Source organism: Stegodyphus dumicola, chromosome 4, assembly GCF_044657685.1.
Source record: "Stegodyphus dumicola isolate Sdum_Otavi_A_Nest chromosome 4, ASM4465768v1".
Taxonomy (NCBI): domain Eukaryota; kingdom Metazoa; phylum Arthropoda; class Arachnida; order Araneae; family Eresidae; genus Stegodyphus; species Stegodyphus dumicola.
The window spans coordinates 221955582-221973437 of NC_140771.1; the positions used below are offsets into that span (position 1 = coordinate 221955582).

A 17856-nucleotide genomic window follows, 5' to 3' on the forward strand; every position below is an offset into this window, starting at 1 on the left:
TAAAAAGTAATACACTGTTTTCAAGAATTGCTGAGATATTTATTGTCACATTTGTTTTACTGTTAAAAATTATATCCTATAAAACTTATTTTAAAGTATTTGAATTTAAGTTTAATTTTATTTCCTTTAAACGTTGATATGATATTTTTAATTCCATATTCAATTTAAGTAATATTTTAATCCAATTAACCCTTTGCGGCACAGTGTGTCCGGTTTGGACACACCTAAAAATTTCCTTCTGTACGCACAGAAAAATTGAATGAAAAAGGATTTATAGGTTACTATAGGTTACACTGAGCCTTCTTTATTTATAGTAGATGACAGCTCAACACAAACCTGTCCATATATTTTAGCCATGTTTCGTTTTTAAGACCTTCATTTTTCAAAGAAATCTTCCAGATTTTTTTAGGGTATAAAAGGAATCGTTTGAAAAGAAATTTCTATGTTATTTTTTTGGCTGTATGCTAATCTCCTTATTCTATATTAATTTAAAATTTTTACCCTGAAATTTTGCCTAAAATCAAACGACGAACCCTGGGTGTGCCCAGATCGGGATCATCGATAATCTAGGAAAACTGAGAGTCAGTACGAATATTCTTTGTTTCTCCGCATCTCATCGGTCAGTTCATTGACAACAATGCTCGTTTCTGCACTCTTTTCGAAGTTTTATTCAATCAGTTTGCCACTTTGGGCACACCCACAGAATTAAAACGATAAATGCTATCTTCACAAAATTTTACTTGTGTACTCGTGTAGGCCTAATTAGGCTGCGTACCTTTTTTTTTTTTAATTAAAACTCCGACTTTAAAAGGTAGCGTGCCGGAAAACATTAAACGTTGGAGCAATGTTTTCATAGCGGTGTTTTTATTTTATTTCTTTGCTATATGAAAGTAATAATTTAACCTTACTTTAGTATTTTATACTGTTAGTAAATGTATTTATTTACATTTGCCAGCTATCTTAAAAAACAGTGTTTTCAACAAAAAATTAATCCATTATTTTTAACGATATTTATTTTTTTAAAGTTTCCAATACATTACTATGCATAAAATACGTAAAAACCGCGTTTTTCAAAGATGGCTGACGATTGTAAAAACCGCGCCAACAATCGCGCCAATATAAATCGCCAAAAATCGGTGCAACCGTCTACCAAAGTAGCACCCATGTTGGCCGGACGCAGACTGACGAGGCTTCATTTAAGGAATGTGGGAAGTTCTTTTTTCCAAAACGAACTGTAAAATGGATTCAGAAGAGACTTTTTCGTGACGTATGTACATGCGTATATATGTATCTCGCATAACTCAAAAACCAGTAGCCTCAGAACGGTGAAATTTTGTATGTCGAACTCCTATAACATGTAGTTGTGTACTTCTCCTTTAGGTTATAATCGGCCGCAGCAAAAGTACATAAATAAATATATATATATATATATATATATTCGTTTTGTTACTCTGCTCGCTGAAATCAGTTTTTTTTATTCTTATATGTTGGTAGATTGTGCAGTTTTTGCTTTAAAAATTTGAATAATGTTGTTTTTATGTTCCGGTTAAGGATTTCATGCCTTTTATTAACCTACATGCAATAGTTGTGGAATTATCAACAATTTAAAAGTTGTTTAAGTGCGGCTAAGCCTAATGGAGCAGACATATTTGTTTACATTTGAAACTTAGCAGAATAGTGAATTAAATCCTTTTCTGCGCCTGCAATGACTTTTTGCCGAGTGGGACCAAAAGTAAACTTTCAGTTGTTTTGTGCCCGAAAAAAATCTGCCTTCTTGTCCGCCGACCAAATTGCTTGTTTTTGCATAGAAACTCTAATTTTAATTATAATTTATGTTTTATGTTTTTCTACATTTTTCAATTTTTAGTGAAGGTATTTTGAGTTTTTATGTACACCACAAAGTGAGAACTGAATTAATTAAATGAGTGATATATCTCCAGTTAAATTCGCGGAAATAAGTTTATATGATAAGTTTAAATGAAATGCAGCAAATAATGTGTATAATTTAAGAGGCCGTACAAGGAAGTCATGTGATGTCTACATCAGACTTTTTTTCTAGTTCGATTTAAGTTGACCTGCATAAAATTTACCGAGCTGGAATGAAACAGTAAAACACTGTAAAACTAATAAAGCTCATGTAACGGTTTTAGTAAGAACTGATAATTGCTTTGTTATCGGTTATGGTTTTTTTTTTTTTTTTTTTTTTTTTTTTTTTCAGAAACGGTCTTTCTGAAATTTACCATCCACTTTTCCCGATTACTTTACCGTTTTCAAAATATTCGCGAAAAACTGATAGAGATAACACTTAAATTGTGCTTTGTTGTTTCTACATTGTTCTAAAGAGTAGGCGAACATGGCGCCATTTAACTGTTTTAGTAAGGAATATTAGCGGCGAAGTGAAATTAAGATCGGTGACGTTATAAAGTATTTCTCCCGCTTTCTTTCGTGTGTAGTGGTCTGCCTGCTGAGTGCGTATTTCAGAAGTCCGCCTCTCGATTCCCGGCGAAGGGGTTGCTCTTTTTTCCCTTCTCCAGCATCGAAATAACCTAATGTCTCTCCCGTATTTCTCCCGCCTTCTCAGCATGCCTTCGTAGTGTGGTGGTCTGCACACTGGGCGCGTATTTCTAGAGGTCCGTGGTTCGATTCCCGGCGAAGGCGTGGCTCATTTTTCATCTTTCCTGCTTCCAAAATACCTAATGTCTCTACAACGTGATTTCAAAGTTGAATTTGTGTACGAATATTAATATTTAATTTTGAAATATATATATATATAAATTCGCTGTTAAATACACATGACTGCCTCTGACTATGGGAGTGCAACAATGACAGCTTGAACAACAAGATGTGTGTCGTGAGAGCAGTGTTCTAATATAAATACCTTAAGTATGTATCCCGTGGGATTGTTTTTGTAGATCTTATGTAGACCTTTCCCTAGTTTTGAAAGTCACGTGTGCAAAATTTCATTAAGGTAGATGCAACTGTAGATTTTCAAGAATTACACACGCATAAGCAAACAAATATACACTTTTCGCGTATATGGATGATATTAATGAATTCGGCCAGTGTACTTAACGGGTCCAGCTAGTAATCAATAATAACTGAAATGAATCAGTATTTATTGCTTTTAAATTGCTCAATTTATTCATTAATAACAGATTAAATTTAAAAGAAAAATTGAATACTTTTGTTTTGCTAAACGACAATGCACTGCTGCATGGAAATTAAGAATATTTCGATTCGGGAAATGGCAACACATTTCTCTTAAGATGCTCAGTTTATTTATTGAATTAGAAAAACAAATAATACTGCGCCTTTTCAAGCGGCAATATATTTCTTTTATATCACCGATTTTTCTGATTAAATTTGAAACGTAAATACCTTACGCTTCGCAGAGTGGCAACAGCAAGCTCTTGAATCGTTGAGATTTTAATCAAGAGTTCGCTAAACGTAAAATGTACGTAAAAAAAAAAAAAAAAAAAAAAACTGTGGAATTCGTAGGGGGATTTTTCAGAAATCTTATGTAGACAGTAACCTTCCTATTGTTTCGAAGGTCTAAATTTCATCAAGATCGAAATTGTAGATTTGTGTGAAAGACAAACTTACGAACATTCTTCATTATTTATACATTTGAATTTACGAAAATAAAATGAACGTCTTCAAAGATTATTTTTTGCATAAAATGTGAAAAATTATGTAAATTTTTACTATAGGGGAATGCCTAAAGTATTCATACATCTTCTATTGCTATATAAAAACAACCTATATAAAACTATATAAAAACATGTGGTTGCACTTTACCATTTAAATTATCTATTTTGAAAACATTAATAATGGGTTTTTTTATGTTTCGGTTTATTTTTTCAGTTATCTAAAGTAAGGGAAACACCATTGCCTGCCTAAGGGATGGGGTACCTTCATGGAGGAATTTCTAAGGGAACTTGAATCATGTTAGCATGGGGAAAACCAGAAAAACACCCATGCAGTTCCCAAGTGTTCAATGATTTTACCCCTCAGCCACTGATGGGTGAAACGTAATTAGAAGAAAGAAACTTTTTTTTTTTTTTTTTTTTTTTTTTTTTTTTTTTTTTTTTTTAGTCCAAAGGGATTTCAGTCCCGAAGGACTATTGCTTTCGTTTTGGCATTTTGCGTCGGACTCATAAACGTCGGTTCACTTTTCAAACTGTTGCCACAAAATGTTAGAGTCCTGCATTATATTTGAAGAAATTAAATAATGAAAAATCTGCATAAATGATTGTCTATTTCTCGCATTGTGGTACATAGAGCCATAGAATTTTGAATGACGAAATCCTACTGCGAATATGGGCATCTGAAATCCCAAATTTGGAATTTGTTTTATTATAGATTTTATATTTTGTAAAACTTTAACGAATTTTTGATTTACAAACTCAATGCTTTAAAAGCGAGAAATGGCAACGTTATATAGAAAAAAAAATACTTTTATCTCCAGCTCGCGAGACTGTGTATATCGGAAATTGTAAAGATATGCTTAATTTAACATTATTTTGCGATATTGCTCTTGAACTGAATTTTATGGTTTAAGTGCAAAGAACATGATATTTAATAAATAAAGGTAACACTCAAAACGTTAAAAAAACGCCCCTTTAGACGTAATTTAAAATCTGAAAAATTAATTTTTTTTTTTTAAGTTGGTGAAAGAAGGGGAAAAGTATCGTGAAACCGAAAAAGGTTTAGATAGGAGCTTTGGTACAATTTAAAGTATGATAAAAAGTATAAAGTATGCAGAAATCTTGCAAATAAATCTTGCAGTAGACTTCCTCAAAAACTGACGCCTAGATCTTATTTTGAAAAAGACTTATTCTGAAGTAAATAAAATAAATAAATAGAAAAAGAAAAGAAAACTAAAGTCTGGAAAACTTTCAGATTTTATAATTACGCCCAACGGAACGTTTGTTTCACGGGGGAATTTGAAAAGTGATACAGCCATTCAAAATCATTCGACGAAAAATATCGTTAAACATTGTAACACCTTTGCTCTGCTACGCTACCAACATAATACCAGTAAGAAATGTGAAAAAAACCTCGCGCCTAAAATATCCATGCTTGAAGATGCACACGATGTTAATGTTGATAGAATGCTTTCAAAACCTTGAGTTTGTTAATAAAAAATTTGTTAAAGTTTGAGAAAATATGAAATAGATAATAAAACAAATTTCAAATTTGGGCTTTTAGATGCCCGTATTCGAGTGCAGGACTAAGTTATTCAAAATTCAATGTCTCCAGGTACCTTTTTTTTTTTTTTTTTTTTTTTTTTCTTTCAGAGTGCGAGAAACATACCTTCATGCAGTTTCTTCATTATTTAATTTCTTTAAATATAATGCAGGGTTCTAGAATTTGGTTCCAATAATTTGAAAAGTGATTCAGAATTTTATAGTGAACCAACGCAAAATGGCAAAACAAAATTAATAGATCTTCTAGGTTAACGCCCTTTGGGCTAATAAAATAAAACAAAATCTGTTTATTTTAGCCCCAGAATTGAGAATTGAATTAGATTTGTAGGTTTCTAGCTCGGTAACTAAAAATGCATTAAAGAACAGAATTTTCACTCGCGATCTGCTCGCTCGGAAAACGTTCGCTCTCAGTATGTGTCTGCTGACAGTGTAGAGAAGTCTCAGTCTATGTCGGCACACAGTGTAAAGAAAAGACTATATTTTGCAACAAATATCAAATTCATTTCTGAGGAATAAGACTATATTCAATGATGAAACTAAATTTAATATTTCTGAAACTGAAGGGAAATTTTAAAATATGGTGCAAGCCTAGGGCAGCACTTCAAAGATGAAAACTCACGAGCCGCAGTAAAATATGGTGGTGGCAGAATGCTTATTTTGGAAATACGGTTTTGCGTAAGTAGTCGAAAAATTAACATTAATTGAAGGAAAAATGGACGAATTGTAACACACTGTCATACGTTAAAGAAATCTGTTAACAGCGCACTCAAACTATAGTATTATTACGTGCATTCGGGTTTTACAGTAGGTACGACAACAGGTTAATAAAATTTACGTTATCGAAAGAAACATTTCAAAGGTCTGGAATTTTCCACAAAGATAGTCATACAGCTCTTCACAATATCACAGATTACAGTTGTTTCATTTCAAACTACTATAAACGTTAAACACAATGCAATGCAAAGCGTAGCTAAACAGAAAGCCATCCGGAGATATCTCAGTACTCCGAACTAACAGCTAATAGCAATAACTACAACTGAGAATAATGGATGTAAATATGAGAAATGGATGGCAATATGAGAGTCGAGTTACAGTTACAACTAATATAAAGGTCAGTTACATTTATTCAATTACAATACCTATTACCGCGATACAGGGAGTGTACGAAAATGCCGCCATATGGTCGCCAAGCTTGGCGACTTCTGGAAATTTCTCTCCAAATTACCGAGATACCCATTTACTCAGTGTTTAACAGACCTACCGCTGTATTCTTATTTTTTCCGGCATAGCTTCTCTCTCACAATTTTTCATCTTACATTTTAGCGCCAAAAATCGCCGGTACCCAAAGACAAAATAACAGGTCAAAGAATTGCACAAACTCGGTATCCATTGCACACATTGACCTATTTTCACTTAGAAAACATCACAGAATTGCACAAACTAGGCATTGACGTTATCCATGTACACGTCGACCCGATATATTTTCACTTAAAAAGTCATAGGAGCAGCCAATTCTAGGTAAAAGTATATTTATGGAACATTCAACTACTCAGGTTAACATAAATGAAAGAACAACTTGGCGATAAATGAAACAACAACTTCGCGATAATACAAGGGGTACCCCTCAGTCTACTCTAACCCAATTTCACATACACTGCTGGCCACCCAAATTGCAACACAAAGAAAGACAAGAGATATCACAACAAAGTTTATTTAGTAGATAATATGTTGGCCAAGTATCAAATGATTAAATTATAGACTTCTGTGAAGAGTGGTTCCTTCCAGAATCAGTAGCCAGAGTAGCCGCCATTGTTGGAGATCACCGCTACCACACGCCTCGGCATTGATTCAAAGAGATTTCGGATGTGTTCTTGGGGTATATCAGACCAAGCAGCTTCCACACGTTGCCAAAGTTGATCTGGTGTGGCAGCTTGGTATGTAATCTGGGTAAATCGTTCAGCAACCATGGACCACATGTTTTCTATCGGCGAAAAATCCGGAGAGTGAGCCGGCCAGAGAAGCAATTCAATCTGGCGATTGACGAAGAACCCTTGGACAATGCGTGCCACGTGTGGTCGCGCATTATCCTGTTGAAATATGGCTGTGGGCAAGCCCTGAAGGTAAGGAAGAACAACTGGCTCCAATACCTCGGAGATGTAGCGCTGGCTGTTCAAAGTACCGGCAATGCGTATTAGAGGAGTGCGAGAGTGATATCCAATACCGCCCCCTACCATAATACCCGGTGCAAGACTAGTGTGGCGGTGCATAACGCAGCTCTTCAGCATCCTCTCTCCACGGTGTCTCCATACTCGAATCCGATCATCGTGGTGTTGCAGACAGAAGCGTGACTCGTAAGTAAAGACAATTTCTTTCCATTCTACCGTCCACATCCTTCTTTCATCGCACCATTGGCGGCAGAGACGTCTATGGTTCTGCGTCAAAGATGGACGTAGCAATGGACGTCTTGCGGACAAACCATTCTGCTGTAAACGGCGTCGAATGGAAAGCGCAGACACAGGATGATGCGTTACAGACTGAATGTGCTGTGCTATGGTTCGTGATGTGACTAAGCGATCCGTCACTGCCATGCGTACAATGTTTCTATTATCACGTGAAGTAGTGCACTGAAGTGGATGCAATTGAACACGTCGGTCCGTTGTACCTTCCTGCATTCAACGGTCACATATTCGCATTACAGTTGTTTGGTTTCGTGCAAGACGACTACCGATTTCCCTGAAAGATAATCCACACTCTTGGTAAGCCACTATCCTTCCTTTGTTAAACTCGGATACTTGATCAAACGATGATCGCTGTTTACTACGTGGCATAATTGATCGGTAAATAAAAAAAAAAAAAAAAAAAAAAAAAAACACAATTGCCGAACTTGAAATCGTCAAAAACTCCAAGCCTTAAATAGCGCTTTGAAGTGGCGCCACATGCGCGCGTGACGTACGTTCTGCGCTGAAAGTCGAATCATTTGCATTTCTCACCTCCGCTAATGCATGTTGTAAATTTCATGTTATTTGCATGCTTCCTTCAGGGTGTTGCATTTACGGTGGCCAGCAGTGTATAACTGTACTAAAATCATCTATCTGTGCATAAAATTATAACTGTATTTTTCTTGTATTATTACGAGCTCCGTTATTAGGTACTACACCGAAAGGGAGAGATGTCTCATGGAGGTCTTTTTAAGGGGGAACAGGCCTGTACCTACGTTACATATGGAAAAAAATCACGAAAACACGCGTGCAGCCAGCCCGTTCGCCGAGATTGAGAAACAGGACCGAACTATCAAAGTTCAGGCGCTTTGACCGCCCGGTTGCTGAAGTAATTTTTGTATTTCAGCATGATAACTATCTGAAGTACGGTGTTTTAGATACCAGGCTGACTTTTTTGTATAATATGCGCAGTTAACCAGATACACCTCTTCAGTCGTCAGATACAAATGTTATAGAAATCGATAAGCACATTTGTAAGAAAAATAAAAATTCATCGAATTTCTAAGATGCAGTTGAAAAAAATCTTTAAAAGAAGAATGAGACAAAATTTTGCAGAATCTAAATTAATTCAACTCCCAGAAGATAAACAGCAGCCACGAAAACTTTAACCTATCCGAACTGACAAAGCTTTAACCTATCCGAACTAACAAAGCTTTAACCTATCCGAACTGACAAAGCTTTAACCTATCCGAACTAACAAAGCTTTAACCTATCCGAACTAACAAAGCTTTAACCTATCCGAACTAACAAAGCTTTAACCTATCCGAACTGACAAAGCTTTAACCCATTCGAATTTATATTAATTAAATATAAAAATCAAGAAAGTATGTGTCGTTATGAATATCTAGTTATAAATATTTTTTATGCGTTCAATTAGAACCGATATACCTTTTTTTCCCTTATTTCAAGTGGGAATGAAAAGAACCTTTCTTTTCTTTTATATTCTCCTTCATTGCGTATATTTCCTGTATATTGTTACGGATTTGGTATTTAATTAGCTAATGTTAGTAGAATTATAAATTAAATTGTTTATTCCCCGTACAGTGCAGTGCGTGATGAATATTAAAGGAAAGCTAAGCCAGAAAATTAAAAATACAAGAGCACCTGCATTTAACATTTAATATATAAATATCTCTTTTTGATTTCGAGAAAGTTCCAGAAAATTTTCGCGCTCTATTTAAAATCTAAAAAAAAAAGGAGGAAAACCTCTCAGTTCAGTTAGTTAGTTTGTTGTTGTTTTAAGAGTTTGTTTAGAAAACTGCTCTTGTTGAATGTAGCGAATTCGCGGATTAGCTTTCTTTAGCTGTTTTGAAATAAGTTCTCTTGAACGTTTGAGTAGTTAAAAAATAACTATTGTGAGATATTGTAATACTGCACAAATATCTGAGGAAATGTAAGCATGTTTGTTGTAATAATAATAAATTTTGTTCATTTTTTATCGGACTTGTGCATTCGTTTCATAACGAACCCGTACGCACGCAACAATATTAAAATAATGTTAAATTTTCGTTATATCATTTTCTTTGGAAACAACGAAGATTTTTCAATAGTGTCAGAATCCTTTTGATGATGCTGACTGCATATCCTCATGACTACTGAACTTATCTGATTGCTAAATATTAAATTTATTTTCATTTAAACAAAAAAGAAAAAAATATGAAATCCTTCAGATTTTATATTACGACTAAAGGTGCGTTTTTTTCATTTACATACGCATACATGTTTCGAGAGCACTTGAGCTAATGTTCCTTCGAATTAAAAATATTTGGTAAAAGTTTACAATTGCGTGCCCTTTGTTTCTTGGTGATTCTTTTTTGACGCCAAGATCGGCGCCAGGAGGGCGCAATTTCAAGATGGCCGCTAAACAAAACCAAATTAAGAAGTCAAAGAATTGCACAAACTCTGTGTCCATTAACACATCGATTCTGTTTTCACTTAAAAAAACAACCTAGAATTGCACAAACTAGGCATTGCGCACTGCTTAAATTTGTCCATGTAAACATCAATCTATTTTCATTTAAGTAAAATCAGGAAGCTAAAACAAAGCTAAAATTATCATGGTAACCAAAAGTAAGGTTTCCTCGCCAAAATAAAAATTAAAAAAAAAAAAAAAAAAAAAAAAAAAAAAACATTGTCGCGTATTGAAAGGGCACCCAATTCTACACTGTAGCAAAACATTTAAAAGCAATCTATCTTTAGAATTTTCCGTAGACAGTCTCGCTCGCTGGAAATCATTTTTTTCCACATACAGTGCTCCCTTTGAAATCGTTGAGTTTACGAAGTTTGTTAATCAAAAATTCGTTAAAATTTTACTAAATATAAAATACACAATAAAACAAATTCGAAACTAAAAATTCGGGCTTCAAGGTGTCCATATTCGGATGGAGGACTACGTTAATGATAATGTGGGATCGTTATTTTCACAGTGCGAAAAACATGCATACATTCATGCAATATTTATTTAATGTCCTTAAACATAACACAGGGTGATAATATTTGGTGGCAGCAATTTGAAAAGTGATTCAGATTTTTATAGTGATTCAACGTAAAATATTGTTCTGAGACTAATAGCTCTTCTGGGCTAATACTCTTTTAGGTTAATAAATATTATTTAGTACCAAAATCCTTTAAGTGTTACAATAAATTATTTTGCTTTGAATTTTGTGCATGTTTTAACAAACAAATTTACATTAATTTGTCACATTTAAGGAAAATAATTCTAATGTAAGCATTTGATTGTTCCTGTTATTTTAAAAGGCGTTATTACAAGATATAAAGAGTTATGAAGTAAATATTGGCTTAACACATTTAATGCGGGGTAAATAAATACATTTTCATCTCATTATATTTGTAGACAATGCGTTTGGAGATCAAATTATTTGAGATGGAAAAGAAGGCCGCCATCATTTGCCTTTTGTTAAAAAATTCATTAGTTTTGCTTTTTTAGTTCTGGCAACTTAATATAATATTGAATGATCTTGCTGAAACGTAACTGTGTTGGTTTAAGCAGCATTCATACAAAAGTATTATTCTATTCGTTTTTATGGTAATTGGTTCAAATTATTTAGATATGGATGGAAGAAAATTTGTGGATCTATAGTTTGAGGGAACTTTATTATCTTTATCTGACTTTTCAATGGCTTAGAAGATAGTTGCATTCTAGTGATCCAGAACAAGCCAAATTCAAAACTGGACACATCTAAAAATTTCCTTCTGTACGCACAGAAAAATTGAATGAAAAAGGATTTATAGGTTACTCTGAACCTTCTTTATTTATAGTAGATGGCAGCTCAACACAAACCAGTCCATATATTTTAGCCATGTTTAGTTTTTTAAGACCCTCATTTTTCAAAGAAATCTTACAGATTTTTTTAGGGTATAAAAAGAATTGTTTGAAAAGATATTTCTATGTTATGTTTTGGCTGTATGCTAATCTCCTTATTCTATATTAGTTTTAAATTTTTACCTTGAAATCTTGCCTAAAATCAAACGGCGAACCCTAGGTGTGGCCAGACTGGGCTCACCGATCATCTGGGACAACTGAGAGTCTGTATTCTTTGCTTCTCCGCATCTCATCGGTCAGTTCATTGACAACAATGCTCGTTTCAGCACTCTTTTCGGAGCTCTATTCCCAATCAGTGTGCTCGCTTTGGGCACACCTACAGAATTAAACGATAAGTGCTATCTTCACAAAATTTTACTTGTGTACTCCTCTAGGTCTGATTAAACTACCTACCTTTTTTTACTATCAAAAATGCAACTTTAAAAGGTAGCTTGCCGGAAAGGGTTAAAGATAATGCTCGTTAACATAATTGTTTCGTTTCAGAAAGCTTGTACAGCTGTATTTGGAATATGTTAACTTACGGAGCTTTTTGGATAGGCAGAGTTTCGATGTACAAAATTAGTATAAAGTTCCTTAAGATACGTATAACTTTATTTGGTGTTACACTGTGCAAAAAAAAAAAAAAAAAAAAGAAGGGGGCAGTTCTATATCTCCCGTTCTATTGGGCCGATTGACAAAATTCAAATTGCGTTTTTCATGTCTCGAAAGCGTGACTTAAAATATATATTAGATTTATATATAGTATTGTTCTAACGTAGGTATTTTGACACAAAATAGGACTTTTTCTGAAATAGCATACAATTTTTTTTTTCAGATTTCGATTCTACTTCTCAAATTATCCCTTGATATTAAATTTTATAAAATTTTTTGCGAAATTTACAGAGAAATTCAAAAATTTATCTCGGCGCAATTTTTTCAGTTTGCGCCAAGAATAATTCACTTGGCGAATTTCTTCACATATGGCCACCAATTTTTCTTTCTCTTCCATTATGCCGGAAAGGTAAAAAGGCACCTCGTTCCTACCTTTTTACGTTGTACATGAGCGGAAAAAAGTCACTTCATTCCTACTTTCAAATAATTTTAGCAATGTGTCTAAACCACATTTGATGTTTTAAGGCTTTCAACAAATATGCCAAATTTTAAAACGCGTCAATATATAAATTAAAGTATATCCTTCGAAAGTTTGAATAAAAAACTGCAATTTTTTGCAGGTATGCTTAGAAATACGTCTACTTTAAGATGATGGTGAAAATGTTATAGATTATAATTCAAAATATTTTTTGAAAATTTATAAAAATTATTTAAAAATACAAATTTTAAAAAAAATCATAAAAAATGGGTAAATTTTATTTGGGATGAACCTGAATTTCGAAATGTGAAAGGAAGAATCAAATAAGTTTAATAAAAAAAAAGAGAGATTAATAAATATATACCAAATTCAATTAACATTGAGGAGCTAAAATTTTGAGAACTATTTTTTTAAGAAACTATTCGTGCGATGTTTACAAAACTCGTTAGTTTGGCGTAAATTGAATTGCAGAATGGAAATAGGGAAAAAATTGGTATGTTATTTCATAAAAAGTCCGATTTTGTGTCAAAATACCTATTTAGAACAATATATAAATGCTAATACATATCCTAAGTCGCGCTTTCGAAACATGAAAAACGCAAGTTAATTTTCGTCAATCCGCCCAGTAGAACGGGAGATATAGAACTGCCCCCTCCTTTTTTTGGCGCTGTGTACATTAAAAAAGATGTGCATTCCCCCCTCTATACTTACTTGCTGAGGGTCAAGAGTGAGAATCACTCTGAAATTGCTTTTCGGATTGATTTAATTTCATATACTATTTTGAACAATTAAAATTTTGTGAATTTACTGACATCATGTAGTAATTTCAAGCACAAAAAATTAAATTTTATAATTTGATTCCTTTTATTTTTTTATCAAATTCCTGAACAAGCGTCTCAAGAAAAACGCTCGGAATGTGAACACAAATGAATTACTATTCTGAACAGGAAAAATGTTTTGAGTACAAATGATTTTTACCATTACTTGAGGTTTTACAGAAATGAAAAACTGGAAAAAATATGCAGTTTAAAACAAAAGCATACTTAAAGGCCCAAATATCTTTTTTTGCTGGAAACAAATGTTACAGATTTTTCACCTACATTTTGTGGCAACACCGCATCATTATCACAGCAACTGACAAAATTTCAGAAAGTACTTTTATATGGAAAATAAATCATGTGTAATAATATGATTTAAAGTCTTCCGCTAGGATAATTTTATTTAATCTTTTTATGTCTGGTTTTCAAATATTTTAAATATTTTAATTCCCATCTTTTAACTTCAGTAATTCACTTGTTTACGCTTTCGCACATGAATGAGTTTAACAACTTACATTAAACCTTCGAGCTCAGCTAATTTTTTTTTCTTAACCATTTTTGATATTAAATTGGCAACAAAGGAAAAGTTACAGATTAAGGAAAGGAATTTCAATTTAATTTGTAAATAAAACCATTTTATATACGCCTTGCTCTAAAAATTATCAAAGCATCGTAAAAGTTTATTTACTCCTCAGTTTTTTAAACAGGGCCCCCTAATATGCCTCTGCAAAAGAAATGGCATGAATATTCTCGTCCAATTCCTTGTGGCGATTACCACCGGAGGATAACCCAAGAACGTTATTTCAAAGAAAACAGAGCCAGGCGTCAGTGGGAGCGAACATATGGTCCTATTATAGATTTGTATCGGCATGATAAGCTAAGTATACCAGGTAAGTGATAATAGTAATCGAAGTTAACGAAATATTCTACAAGTAGTTGATTAACAGGTGGATCGTGACTGAACCCTACACTACAACTTTCATAACAAATTATTCACAATCTCTTATTTAACTAGAGTTAATCTTCAGTTGAAGAAACAGGGTGGCGACTTAAAGAGAAATATTTACTTAGTCTTAGAGGTTTAATCTTAGTATACGGTACACACGAGATTTAGCAAAATTCGGGAGGCGATAAAGTTTAAATGCGTCATTTTGGTATTAACGACAATTTTCAAAATCGCGCCAAAGCCGTACCGCGTACTTTGGATTTAAGAGCAATGATTTGATTTTCTTTGAATATAATTGGTAAACTTACTTCATAGCGGTATGTCGTAAATGTTAGGGATGTCTCTGTGCAATTCAGCCACTGTTCGCGACTCATAAGAGTGATGCGGCATGTAGGTTAACTGCAAATTTATGACGTTCGCCGAACATTAAAGTTTTCGGTAGAAGTTTACAATTGGGTGTCCCTTGGGTGCTACTCTGGGAGACGGTTGCACAGATTTTGGCGATTTTTTTTTGGCCAGCGATACGACTTATGGTAACTCAATTGCTGGACAAGTTATTCATGGCAACCGATACTTTGGTTGTCATTTTATTTAAAAAGAATGCTCTTTATTATGCATAAATTACGTGTTTTAAATATTATTTATGATTTCTAAATATTAAAAATCAATTTAATTTTGCATTTTTATTTGAAATAAAAATTTTATTGTTTATGATATTTTATATAATTTTATGTTGTGGATGATGTAATCAATGACGTCACCTTACTTTAAAAGTAATTGGTTTTAATATCTATAAATTTAATCTAATGTTTTAAACATTATTTATGGCTGTAAAATATTAAAATACAATTTCATTTTGCATAATTTTTGGAAAAATGATGTTATTATGTATGATTATTTAAATAATTTTAATTCTATGTTTGATATAATCAGCTCCCTGATTGCTTACAGAATATTTGTGCAATACTGCGCCATTTTAAGATTTTATTATTCATCTCTTCGAATTCCTTCGATTTCATAGCGAATGGATATACGATAATAATAATAAAATCCCTTTCAAAGATTAATGTTGTTATTGGTATCGGAATCAAGAATTATTGGTGTTTCAGTAATACCAGCTACAACTCAACTCTGTTTTAAGTTTATGTTTTAAAAATAAGTTCTATCGTTTCTGTAAGAATAACTGCTTCTAAATTTTTTGGAAATATCTGCAATTAAAGTGTTTTTTCATATTAAATCCATAGTTATTTTCGAATCCTTTAAAATATTGGCGTCCGTGGAACAGGACTATGGATAATTTAAAACGGGAAAGAACCCAATTACGGCGATATTTCACAACTTCTTTGAAAGAAGTGGACACTGTTCTAAAAGATGAAGCAGTAAGTAAGATGGATTTGATATCTGTATTTAACATATTTAATGATAAAGCTGACAGATTGTTTCAGTTAGATGAAAAAGTTAAAGTAAAATGGCTAGAAATGGAAAATTTTAATGAAGATGAATTTTCTAATGATATGGAGTTAACGGAAAGCTATCGAAATCAGTGGGTTGTTATGAAAACGAAAGTTGATTTAATGTTACCAACCACTGAAAGAAAGGGCGATATTTCCAGTGTCGTAAATGAAACGAAGCGAAATTTCCATCTTCCTAAGTTAGAATTGAAACGTTTTGATGATAATATTAAAAACTGGCTAGGATTCTGGGGACAATTTAAAAAGTTTCATGATGATGATAGCATTGATGCAGATGATAAATTTCAGTATCTTTTACAAGCAACTGAAGAAGGTTCATCGGCTAGAGATTTGGTTGCAAGTTTTCCACCATTGGGCGAAAACTATTATAATGCTATTGAACAGCTGAAATCTCGTTTTGCTAAAGATGAACTATTAATTCAAATTTATGTTCGTGAACTTTTAAATCTAGTTTTAACGCAAGCGAAAAGTGGCGAAATTTTTACTTTGCGGATTCTTTATGATAAATTGGAGACTCAGCTGCGAGCATTAGAGACTTAAGGGGTAACGTCTGAAAAATATGAAGCAATGTTATATCCTTTAGTAGAATCAGCTCTGCCAAAAGCTCTTATCAAGGAGTGGGAACGCACACATAACCGTGTAGAAAATAAAGACAAGATGAACATGTTAGGAAATTTATTAGAATTTCTTCGTTTGGAAGTCAAAAGTGAGGAGCGATTACAACTTGCTCGATCAGGGTTTGCGAATGATCAATTTGAAAAATTTAAAACGAAGGAAAAAATTCCTACTGCAGCTTGTATTGTATCTAATGAAAAGCAAAGAGCTGAGAAAAATAGCAAGCATTGTATATTTTGTAATAAGTTGTTTCATAATACCTCAGAATGTTTTAAGGCTGCCGAGATGTCAGTAGAGGCGAAAAGGGAAACATTGAAGAAAAGGGAAGCTTGTTTCGTCTGTTTGAAGCCAGGACACAATTCTAAGATCTGCAAAGCTTATTTAAATTGTATTATATGCAAGAAAAAACACCATAGCATTATGTGTCCAAATATAAATCAATCAAAACAAGACAAACAATCTGAATCGGATGCACAGGCTCTTTTGTCACCAAAAAAATCTCCAACGTTATTGTTAACTGTATTGGTGAAAATCATCAATGGTGATAAGTCCGGAATCGTTCGTGGATTATTTGATACTGGTGCTCAGAGATCTTTCATACGAAAAGATATTGCGGAGAAACTAGGATTGAAACTTGTAGATCAAGAAATGATGAGTCATGGACTTTTTGGGGGCAGTGAAACTAAACAAGTGTTATGTAGAGAAATTATCTGATAGCGTTATAAAAAAATTAGGTGAATGATTTTATGATTTATGGAAATTTAAATTTTATTTTGATTCTGAATTATTTAATTTAAGGCTTTAATTTTGGGGAAAAACAGATGCTTCTGGAAATATTATTTAGTTTAAAAGAGTATTATTTATTTTCCTCTATTTGTAAATCTTGTACAAACTTTTATTCATTGTGAAAGAAGCAGGGAAAGGGAGGCAATTTTCGCCAAGTCATGATTTCGCGCGCTTTAGAATGTTCGAGAAAGAATTTTCATTGTTAGTTGACCTTAAGAGAGGAAAGTACGTGACGGAAAGGTCAAAGGTTGCTACTTGTCTTTCAATGTAAGTCATTCAGGTTTTGGCGATTGAGGGTCCGGTTGTTGGCTAAGTGAAGAAGGGCGCGCATGCGCGATCACCCTTATTTCCGCATTCTGGAGTTGAAAACGAAGATTTTGCCATAATTAAGGGGGCGATAAGTGAAGCCATAGTGGGAGCCCGTTTTGTGAAGGAGACGAAGGAAATTCGAGTTGGATACACACTTACTCTGGACTCGCTTAGGCACTCTCTGACTGACTCGCTGATTTTCGGGCTTGCTGGACAAAATGTAATTACGAAGCGGGATGTTTTCCGGCGGGGAGCGGCAAATATGCTCCCCGGCCGCGTTTGGTTAAGA

At 33.6% G+C, this 17856-nt stretch overlaps 1 protein-coding gene across 2 annotated transcripts in view; it reads left to right on the plus strand.

The window, feature by feature from the left end:
• LOC118188533 (uncharacterized) overlaps nucleotides 1-17856 on the plus strand; it is a 166013-nt gene that overhangs the window by 112914 nt on the left and 35243 nt on the right. For both annotated transcript variants that reach the window (XM_035358987.2, XM_035358986.2), the window contains exon 2: nucleotides 14147-14329. In XM_035358987.2, the coding sequence (XP_035214878.1) occupies nucleotides 14158-14329 (172 nt within the window). In that variant the 5' untranslated portion in view covers nucleotides 14147-14157. The remainder of the gene's footprint in view (nucleotides 1-14146; nucleotides 14330-17856) is intronic.